The following is an 11,448-nucleotide window of genomic DNA, read 5'->3' as shown; positions in this document are numbered from 1 at the left end:
CATTTCCTTGGCCTGTGAGATGTCATCACAATCTCGCCTCACACTGTCTGCATAAAGGTTCCTGATGCCTGTCACCATAGTAACAAGGCGAGCACCATCCAATGACAGCAATGACTGAATCTGTGTACCTGAGCTTTGGGTAAGTTATAATTCAAAGAATATCAGACATCTATTGATTTGTATGGCATGAGTGAAGCATATCATTTCTTGTTTATTGTTAAGTAGGAAATGGTGAGGTCACATAGGTTACGGCGGTTGTTCATTCATCTTTAGTTACCACATTATCCTGGTCATGGTGGCTTCACAGACTTTGTTGGGAAGACTAGGCAAAAGGTGGCACACATCATGGTACAGTACATCAGGCCATCACAGCACACTATAGTCAATCACACATTCATTCACACAGAGCAATTTATTGTAGCCAATCCTCCAAAATGCATGTTTTTGAGAGATGGGAAGAAATCAGAGAACCTGGTGGCATCACATAGAAACACAGGAAGAACATGTGAAACTCTGTATAGATAGTAACACAAGTCAAGATGAAACCACTCATCCTGAAGCTGTGTGGTGATTAATTAGTTTTAGACTTTGTATTTAATTTTTTAAATGCTGAGTTCAGATTTGCTTTTTTCATAATCCTATCACTTCATTTGTATCACCCCATATATTACATGTGTATCATCCCATATATTGTTTTCATATCTATGTTGTTGGATTGTGTAGAGTTGATGGTGAGAGGGACAGTGGAAGGACACTGCATCTGTCCACTGATTTTTTTTTTTTTTTTTACAGGTTTTGCTAGAGCAACTACTGCAGAAGTGGGTGGATAAGTGACCTTGAAAATCTACTGGGTCCTGGCTGTGTGCCACTATCTGCTCTAGCCTGGCTCTCTTTCAAACTAGAGTAAAAGTATCCAGCACAAACACTATCCATATAAAATAAAACCAAGAATTTATACTATACTGTGAAGCTTTATTGATATTGTTGTGGCAACTATTCAAAATTTAAATTATATGAAATATTTTAAGAATAAAACATAAAGTATCTGAGATTAAATAGTATGGGTGCTAGGTGAAGGGCTTAGTAAGTTTAAATTACACTCTTATTGATCCATAAATACTTAGTTTGTGTCTGTAGGGAGTTTCACATTGTCTCCTCATGCCCACACTGGTTTCCTACAGTTTTATTTTGGTTTGGCTAACTTCTCTTTTCTTCATCTGTTTGACATTAATATGCTACAGATTATAAAGGAGAAGAATTTTAGTTTGTAAAAAGAATTAAAAATTTAATTTTGGAAGATTTTAAGCTATAAAATATATTAAATGATGCAATAATTTCAACACAAAAAAACAAAAACAAATAAACCCTGAATTGTGTAAAATGAAATATTCAGCTGTTGTTATTTTCAAGCCTTTGTTTGTTTGCTCATCAGCACAACTTTACAGAACATAAACATAAAACAAAAGGTTAATCTAAAGAATAATATAAAGATTAATATAATACAAAAAGTCAAGATTAATTTTAGATATACTTACAGTAAATGTATTTGTATTTATCCCCAATGAGCAAGTCTGAGGTGACTCAGGCAGCAGTAGCAATGAAAAACTCCCTTGAATGGAAGGAAGAAACCTTGAGAGGAACCAGACTCAAAGGGAAACCCATCCTCTTATGGGTGACACTAGAGGGTGTGATTATAAATATACAGTCTGTATTGATGAGGAGATTGTTGTCCTCAAAGACCACATGTAGCTGGCATCTCCTCTTTAGTATCACAGAGTCTAACTGGAGCTGGTAGGTCTCTAGATGCCCCAGGATCCTCACAGAGTCGGCCTCATCTCAGTGGAGGTCCAAAACCTTCATGGCACAAAAGACAACCGGAGCTTGTACAATTTCTGGATGACTCGGGGTGGGTTAAAAGAGAGATGTAGTAGGAAAGAGATTTAGAATGTTGCAATAAAGATTTTTTTTAAAAGGTCTAGGAGGTTTTGGGTGTAAATGTGAGTGTGCAGATAACATTTAGTGCCAGATTTGAGCTGTAATCCAAACGTATGGGCTAATCCTTTAATTTTGTCATTTGGTAAGGATTGTTATACTGAACTCTCCTATATGGTCTATGTTTAAAACACATTTCCCTGGAAAATAGTCTTTTCCTGATACTTTCACTTGTTTTAATGCTGTGATTTGGGAGGGAAACGTTTACTCTAACCTGGCAACCGTGCAGCAGTCAGCATCTAAGGCGCGTTCCCTTTAACGCGAGCGACTCTGGATAAGTGAGGAGTGGTACAGTGCGGCGCGTCCATCCGCGATGCCGTAGTCTTTTTGGTATGCACAGCATCGCTCCTCTGCAGCTTCTCTTTAACGCCTTAACGAACTGACTAATGGTTACTTGGGGTAACACCGAGCCGTCATATTGCGACAAAGAGATATAATAAATATACACACCACAGCGTTTCACCTGCAAGGCGAAGGACACAGACAGGTAAGGAAGCACTGATTGACGCCTAACCTCGTTAACTCTTTGTTGAGCTTTTTTTTGCTGACTGTTTAGCTTTTCCACTTGGTAGATTCCCCCCCACCCCGAATATGTAGCTGTGCTGTGTAGATTTGCGTAAGATTCGTGCGCGCTCAACCTGTTAGAGCGGGAGCTCGAGCTTTTCTGCTTGGATAGCACTGTTTGGATTAACGTGCACGCGTGAAAACGTCACAAAAAGAGGGGAAAAGGCGCGCTAATGAGTTTGCTCGGACATCCTGTAAACTTAACAGCAGCAGAAACTGACTCGCAGGTTGCCTCATGTATCCGTGTAAATATTGCTTGGGCTCGTTGGATGTTTCTCCAAATGATCATAGAGTAGAAATGATGCTTGCAGAATGCTAATTTGTAATGATGGTGCTTTCACTGTTGCAGGTTTTCTCCTCTCGGTTGTGGCCGCGCTCGCTCGTTTCCTTGGATACTACGTGAAGCGCTCGTGCCTTATTTGCCTTTTTTCCTTTGCTTCATAAGACTTGCCGTGAAGATTGAGGTGCTCCGGGAGGAGGCAAGGACACACCCGAGTACTCTATCTGCTTTCCACCTTTTCTTCTTCCACGCCAGTGAAAGACACGTCCAGTATTACCGACATTTAGAAAGAAGAGATTTGGCATCTCCAAAACACAGGCGCAGTATCTCCTGGACTCTACCTGGTTTATTCTTATAAAGGTAGAGTAAATCAGCACATGATCCTGATTTATACCGATTGGTATATTGAAAATAACACACAGCAAAACTCCCAGGTGCTGAATGAACTTTTACAGTAAAGATTGAACCCCTCTGTTGCTTAAAAAAGAATGGATACAAATAAACCCTGTAAAATACCATTCAGTACTACATGTGTATCTCCAACACTGTTGATTTTGCTGGGAATATAGTGAAGGTATAAAGGTAAATTCTTGTCTAGGAAACATGCTTCAGCAATATAGATTATATCTCTACCTTTTTTTTCCCTTATTAGCAATATAATACATTTAGAAAACAAAAACTAGCATGATGTCGTGATTTTGTGTCTGAGGGGATGGTGATATGGTCTTTTCTTCAGTTTAATTTTTCATGTGGAATACTTAAGAGCTCATACCAGAGGACCAGGATCACCATTTGAGGAATTCATGGAAAGATGAATAGGCAGAGCTCAGCCATAACCAGACTGTGTTTACTTTTGGGTGAAGGTGAGGATGGGGGCAGTACATCTGTCACAGACATTGGCTTATTTTGAATGATGGTATTCTCAAAGATGAAGTTTATGTTACTGCAGTGCAGAACCACTAAGAATAGACTGTCAAAGCATGGTTAATAAACCATCTCCCTCACATGATTTATGAGGTAATTATATGTTATTTGCCCAACCCAACTGTTCTGCCTTACCTCACTCTTTTGTGTGGAGTTGGCCAGCTGTAAATTCTATATGAGCTAGCAGAGCTACAGGATGTGATCTTTTTTGGAATTCTTGACCACTCTTGTTGATAAATGTTACTGCAACATAATACGGACTGTGCAGCATTCTTTTTCCACTGCAAGTAATAATCTCACTGCTGCATTTAGAGTGTGCATGCATTTAGAGATAATTCAAGGCTGTGTCACAAACTGCACAATGCACTCTAAGTAGGATAACTAAAATGCAGCGATACTGATTGAGTAGTGCCAAGTTCCCAGCACTCTTCCTAGAGTTTCTTTTGCACAATTGTAATCTGTGCATATAGTTTTTCTCACCAATGAAGTAGCTCAGATTGCCAGGGTGACTCGTGGCAACTCCAGATCATCAGATTATAGAGTTATTCTTTATAGAGTTATTCTTCTACCCAGAATTGAAGTGCATTGTTTTGTGAAAGCTGTGAATCATGCATCACACTATTTATAAATATCTAAAAAAATATAAAATATAAAAAATAAAATATAAAAATATAAAAAAGTCTATGGCTGATTGCATGTAATTTATGTATGTTTGCAACAAACAATATTAACATTCATTTGCATCTCTGTCTGTTGTGTTTTAGTGAATCCTCTGGGAACACACTGTGGCATTAAAACCCTTGTAAGACTTCACCCTTCATTTTTGTCACACTGTGTTGTCTGGCTCAGGTAAAAAGTGCAGTCTTCACCTTCCTACATAATGACAGTGGCAACAGGAGATCCCTCAGATGAGTCAGCAGCACACCCAGGCCACCCTCAGGACTATGACGCTGAGGGAGAACAGGAATGCTGTGAAAGGGTTGTCATAAACATTTCTGGCCTGCGCTTTGAGACACAGCTCAAGACCCTCTCGCAATTTCCTGAGACCCTGCTTGGTGATCCAAAAAAGCGGATGAGATACTTTGACCCTTTAAGGAATGAGTATTTCTTTGATAGAAACCGCCCAAGTTTTGATGCCATCCTGTACTACTACCAGTCTGGAGGAAGGTTACGGCGCCCTGTAAATGTGACTCTGGATATATTTTCAGAAGAAATTCGATTTTATGAGCTTGGAGAGGAGGCTATTGAAATGTTCAGGGAGGATGAAGGGTTCATAAAGGAAGAGGAGAGGCCTTTGCCTGATAATGAATTTCAGAAGCAGGTCTGGTTGCTCTTTGAGTTTCCAGAAAGTTCAGGACCAGCAAGGATTATAGCCATTATATCTGTCATGGTAATTCTTATTTCTATTGTCAGCTTTTGTTTGGAGACTCTGCCTATATTCCGTAGTGATGAAGAAGATATGCATAAAGTCCGCACATATAATAGTAACTCCACCACCAATTATGTGTCCACCTCCTTCACTAACCCTTTCTTCATCTTGGAGACACTCTGCATAATCTGGTTCTCCTTTGAGTTCCTGGTTCGGTTCTTTGCCTGCCCCAGTAAAGCCAGCTTCTTTGTGAACATAATGAATATGATTGATGTGGTAGCCATTATCCCCTACTTCATTACACTTGGAACAGAACTGGCAGAAAAAGCAGAGGATGGCCAACAAGGGCAGCAGGCCATGTCTTTAGCTATCTTGCGAGTCATCCGGCTTGTAAGGGTGTTCAGGATCTTTAAGCTCTCACGTCACTCGAAGGGACTCCAAATTCTTGGGCAAACCCTGAAAGCCAGCATGAGAGAACTTGGGTTGCTTATCTTCTTCCTCTTCATTGGTGTCATCCTCTTTTCCAGTGCTGTCTACTTTGCTGAAGCAGATGAACCTGAATCCCAGTTCTACAGTATCCCAGATGCCTTCTGGTGGGCTGTGGTTTCTATGACAACTGTTGGGTATGGAGATATGGTACCCACAACTATTGGTGGCAAGATTGTTGGTTCACTTTGTGCCATCGCTGGTGTGCTGACCATTGCTTTACCAGTGCCTGTAATTGTCTCAAATTTCAACTACTTCTACCACCGTGAAACAGAGGGTGAGGAGCAAGCTCAATATCTGCAGGTTAACACACCAAAAGCTGATTCCCAAGAAGAATTGAAAAGAAGTCAAAGTGTTTCTACCATGAGCAAATCTGACTATATGGAGATTCAAGAAGGAATGAACAACAGCAATGAGGATTTCCAGGAGGAAGATCTTAAAAAAGGAAACTGCACTTTGGCCAACACAAACTATGTGAATATCAAAAAAATGCTGACTGATGTATAACTAACTATATTATTGGAAAATGGGAGATAAGAGTGAGGAAGATGGTAGCCTTAGTTTGCAAATGATCTGAGGCTTTAAATCGTTAAAGGATTAAAGAGGATCATGATGAATCAGAACCTCTGCTATGGATATGAAACCTCTGCTATTGATCTGTTCTGCTGAGTATAGCCAAGATCAACCTAACCCTCTGTGTAAAATTGTCTTCATATTCAAACATCATCAGAGTCTGCATGCAGTTAGCTTTCATCTCTGTGACTCGCACTGAAAAAGCTAAATTCCTGTAACAGCAGTTATTGTAGACACTAGAGGAGGATGAAGAAACATCCTAACTAAAGGGTTAACTTTATGCCTCCAAAAAAAACACCTTGTACCATGTATGTATCCTCACAGCATATCATTCCCTCAAAGTTCAGCCACATCTCTGTGCTTTTCCAAAGAAAATGTTATTGTGCTTCTTCTGCTAAAAAAAAAAACAAGGCCTCATGGGGAGTGTAATAGTAATGATATAAGATTATGAACACAAAAAGTCCTCCATTGCTGCTGCTTATTATAGATGTCTGACAGAAGCAACATCAAAACAACAACACACTCAGATTCAATCATCTCCAAGCTTTTAAAACAGTTTTGCAACAGTGTCTTGCAACAGTCTCCAATTGTTTTAAAAAGCATCATCTCTCTTGGTAACCTGCAAAGCTTTCAAGAAAGACTGAATTTTTTTGTGCCATATTTTATGTTCATGATATGAAGTTTATCAGATTTATGCAGCGTGTATGTATAGCTTTTTATTAATGATACAGTCTATCATACCAGACCAGATTATGCTGATGTTTGCAAACAAACATTGGGTTAATGTCAGCTTTATGCTTTGGTTAGGAAAAAACACTGACCTAAACATGCACCGATTACAGTTACATCAATACACAATAAGTTTAATAATGAGAACTAATGGTCTTATTCAGTCAAACCCTAAATCTAGCTCTGAATATTCTTAAAACACAAGCTGCCTCTACCAATGATGATATTGTAGCAAAATTCATGTAGTGTGACAGTGGTGTGATTATGGAGCGATGTTACGAAGGTACCACAGAAATGAGCAGCTAGAGTTGTGTTGTATTTCAGCTTGCAACATTCTGATCATTTCATTACTTTTTCTAAAGAGATGGTTGATGTTCATTTTACCTGGGAAGTAAACAAGCCATATCGATTTAACACTGTAATAAAGCTTAGCAAATATTTAGCCAGTCGACCTAACAAATTGGTAGCATTCGTATAAATATATTGCCTTTTTTTATTATCAATTATCAATATTAGCTATTTTATGCAAAGATCAATTTTAGATTAGTCTATTTTTTTTAATGTTATTTCATTCCTAACAAGAGGCTTGATAGTACTGTTTAGACATCGAGGGTGTCCAAAATTTTGAGATTACATTTGGAAATAAACAATGGGTCATGGAATATAGAAATAATTCTATAGTTCTGAAATAATAACACAGAAAGTGAATGTTGCATATTGTGAATGTTAAATATTTAAATCTTTTTCTATTTCTAGGTCCCCATTTAAACTTAAGTAAATTTGTGATAGTGACCACATTAACTGCTTTAGACAAAAACTCAGATTTTCCTTATCTTAATTTCTATTACTGATGCATGTGTTCAGACAACACTCAAATGTGTTTGATGAAAAATGGATTTGAAATTCGTTATAAATATTTCAAAGATTTTAATTTTAAATTATATTGTTGTCAGTAACAGGACTGTTAATGGAAATGGTGTATTAAATTAGAGAAGTATGCAAAATAGAAGTATTTTTACTAGTGCTCTCAGAATTTTGGACCCCGCTGTTTGTCTAATTACTGTATGTGTACTGATTCTACTGTAAAACGATGGTCTTGAGCACCAGTGCTGCTTTCAGGTTTCGTTTGGTTGTCATTGTTTTTTGGTTTGTTTTGTTTTGTCTTTGGCTGTCAAAGACATTGGGATGTACATAGTGACCTTTAGCTAGTGGCAGAGCAGCAGTACATGACTAGAATGACTTAAAAGGACACTGCAGTAGCTGCAACTGCAGTTTCCTATTCCTCATAACACCAGATGACCTTCCCAGTGCATACAAGTGAGACATACAGTACATGCTTGTTTACTTCTCTCATTACAAGAAAAAGACTATAAATCAATAGATATCAACAATACTGAAAGGATGACAAAGCCGTATACCTTTCATATTGGTCATACTGAGGTCATACTGTGGTAGCTTGAGCATTTGATAAGGCCAGCAGTTATTTTACTTATTTGCCTTACAATTGCAGCTAATGCAGTAGGGGTACAGCTGGATACAGTCTGTCTCTATATTCCATTGCTTGCCAGGAAATAATGAAGGTGAAACCTAGTTTACTGTAGCAATCATATTATGCACGTGGTGCATCTTTTTTCATTTTACATTTTTTGAAACACAGCCTGTATGTGCTGATGCATACAGGCAGAATTCCTTACAGCTTTTAGCTGTCAGCTTTGTTTTAGCAGAGTATAGAAATGCATTCATGTAAAGTTCATATTTAGGTCATTTGCATTCAAGACCTTAGTTGGAGGTAAAGAGAAAAAAACTGTATGCACATTGTACATAGCCAGTGCCTATAGGATTTGCATATAATAACTTTAATGCAACAGACAGGGAGCTTTAGTCTATGCATGGAAAGGTACACAAAAGGAATGTATCATCCCATTTCCTGAACACTTGCACACTGGATATTTTCTTTCTTTTGTTTCATTTTTACCTGGAAGCATCAGGTGTTGGACCTGAAACTGAAAAAATGTATTTTTGTCTGAATGACATACAGTACATTTAGCATATTAAGCACTTTTAAATGCCATCATATTGATTGCAGATATTGTTTTGTTGTTGTTGTTTTTTTTTTTTTAGTTAGTTATTTTGTTGTGTGTTTTATTTGGAGCACTGAATGTCTTAAGTAATTGTTGTTATAAGCATCCTGCGATCATTCCATTGCCAAGGAATGGAAAAACGCACTCACCTCTTATTCTATTGTGCATTTGTGTATATAGGACTGAATGTTAATAAGATATATCAAGCTTAACTGAGATAAGTAAGTGCAATATACTGTATATTAGTTACAAATGACGTGGAAAGATCTGAAACAATTTATCCCAATTTTACCCAGACTACTATAACCAATGAGATTTGAGACTTGCTTTGCCACGATGCCACTTATCATTAGCAACCCAAACAGAAAAGCGGTATAAACATGAATTTATATAACAGTGGAATATTTAAGATTTTATATCAGTTAAGAGTTGGCTATGCTTATCTCAAGCACCCAAAGCAATTACATATATTTTTAATGTGACTCAGTGTATTTCAGCTGCTTTCACCGTGTCATTAATGCCTGTGACTTCACTGAGTGCTGATGGAATCAGCAAGGTTAAAACTGGATCTCATTACTCAATTATGCAAACCTGTTTTGTGTGTGTTGAGCATGATTCGTAAACCGTGTATCTGTGTATCTACGCACCACTGTTTGGAGAGTTTTGGAACTCTTATTCATGTTTGTTTCATAAGGAACAATCACCCTAGAGCTTTATAACTGCAGTCTGATCAGGTGTTTAAATAATGCAGATTTTGGGCAGAGGTGTGGGCAGTACACATATATACAGCATTATACTGTATTTAAACAGAGTTAAAGATCAGCATGTCTGTATAGTTCTGTGCAAAATCTGTTAAACAACTACCCGATAAACTGCAGAGAAGTGCATTAGACTGCAAGCATAAGTGACATTATAGTTTATACCTATCACTCTTCATATCAGTAAAGCCTAGCAAGTACAGTATGCTCTAGAACATAGTCATTTCTTTTTTCTATGAAAACAACATTTACAAAAACATACATAAGATTAGAATAGGGAGGGAAATTAAATTCTGCACATTCTTTTGTCTAATAAGATGCACTTTAATAGTACAATAAGATGACAATCTAATGACTGACACTAAGCATATAACATTTTCAAATGTCAATTCATGTCTTAATGTTACATCGAAAATGAAAATGAGAAGCAATTGTAAACCTGTGTTTGCATTTTATTTTTCTGCGTTCAATGAAACATCAAGTGTGTGTGTGTGTGTGTGTGCAGTACATCTTCCCTTTAGGCATTATCAAAATGTGAATGTGGTGCTCAGAGGAAAATTATTACTACTATTATTAAACAAAGGAAAGACTGCCATGTCATAAAGTCAACAACTCAAAGAACAACACCACAATCAGGAGAGTTTTCACTCAAGCTATCTATTATTAGTCAATTAGCTATACAGGAGGCAAACACAGCTTTTTTTGCACAATGTTTGACCCATGTGTAATATAGTGCCCCTATGTAAATATATTAGTAGGAGAATAGTATGACTATAAACAGACAATTATTGAGTAGAATAAAAGATTAGCAGAATAAGGAAGGAATTTCTATTCATCTGTTTTAAGCATTGAAGAACTAGATGGTGATGTTCAAAGATATGCTTTGAGAGAGTGTTGGGAGGCTGACAGAATATTCACAGGAGACAGGAATAGATTAAACAGTGAGACAGGAGGAGGGAGGTGAAGAATAGAACTTGACACCTTCACGCAGTGTTCATCATCAGGCAGTATGAGCACACTATTTATTTTGACCATTAGTTAATCCTCACTTCCTGGAAATGTTTAAGACTTCTGAATGCCAAAACGTGTATTGTTAAGATTGATTATTATAAGCAGACATTTAGTTATTATCCTTTTGATTTTTTTGGTTTGGTTTATATGTTTAACATGGCTTATGACAGTAGATCATAAGATGATGGAAGATCAAGAGAAGAAGTCGAGCCTTTTGCCCTTCATCAAGCTTGTTTCATACTGAATGTGAACCTAAATATGTACGAGGTTGGTTTAAATTCCAGGATATTTACTCAGATGTCTCTTAGATGATGCAGAAAAAACGCTGATGATACTCAAGAAAATAGCACTGTTTGGTTTATCTTTATTGCCCCCTAGAGGTGTTCTACATGTATTTCACATAACAGCACAACTGAGCTCCATACAATAAGGCACACAACCCAAGTGTACTGACACGAATAAATACCTGATACAACTGCATTGGAAATGGATAGTGCATTTCTCAGTATTGTCCTTTTGCTTATCAGCTACATTGATTTTAATAAAATCAGATAAGGGCTGTCAACAGCAACATTGTGTACAAATTAGATATATATGTAGATTCTGGTTTAGGACAGTGCAGAAAAGAAATCACTATGTGTAATGTCTGGCATGAGAAATAATGCAGCACCGTTAATGCAA

General features: G+C 37.5%; 1 protein-coding gene across 2 annotated transcripts; it reads left to right on the top strand.

Moving 5' to 3' along the window:
- Positions 1-2,263: 2,263 nt before the first annotated feature.
- LOC113642724 (potassium voltage-gated channel subfamily A member 2) lies at positions 2,264-11,448 on the top strand. 2 transcript variants are annotated; one of them, XM_027146336.2, is made up of 4 exons: positions 2,264-2,479; positions 2,906-3,196; positions 3,573-3,699; positions 4,525-11,448. In XM_027146336.2, the coding sequence occupies exon 4, from the start codon at positions 4,641-4,643 to the stop codon at positions 6,120-6,122; it is 1,482 nt and encodes a 493-aa protein (XP_027002137.1). In that variant the 5' UTR covers positions 2,264-2,479; positions 2,906-3,196; positions 3,573-3,699; positions 4,525-4,640; the 3' UTR covers positions 6,123-11,448. The 2 variants fall into 2 exon arrangements, with proteins under 2 accessions (XP_027002137.1, XP_047669039.1); XM_047813083.1 differs by lacking the exon at positions 3,573-3,699.

This window comes from Tachysurus fulvidraco, chromosome 5 (genome assembly GCF_022655615.1).
Source record: "Tachysurus fulvidraco isolate hzauxx_2018 chromosome 5, HZAU_PFXX_2.0, whole genome shotgun sequence".
Lineage (NCBI taxonomy): Eukaryota > Metazoa > Chordata > Actinopteri > Siluriformes > Bagridae > Tachysurus > Tachysurus fulvidraco.
The sequence above is the reverse complement of the archived record's forward strand: the minus strand, read 5'-3'. Positions and strand labels throughout refer to the sequence as shown.

What these genes read in the sequence shown, in the direction of transcription:
- LOC113642724 (XM_047813083.1), top strand. Translation starts at nt 4,641, where the DNA reads ATGACAGTGGCAACAGGAGATCCCTCAGATGAGTCAGCAGCACACCCA.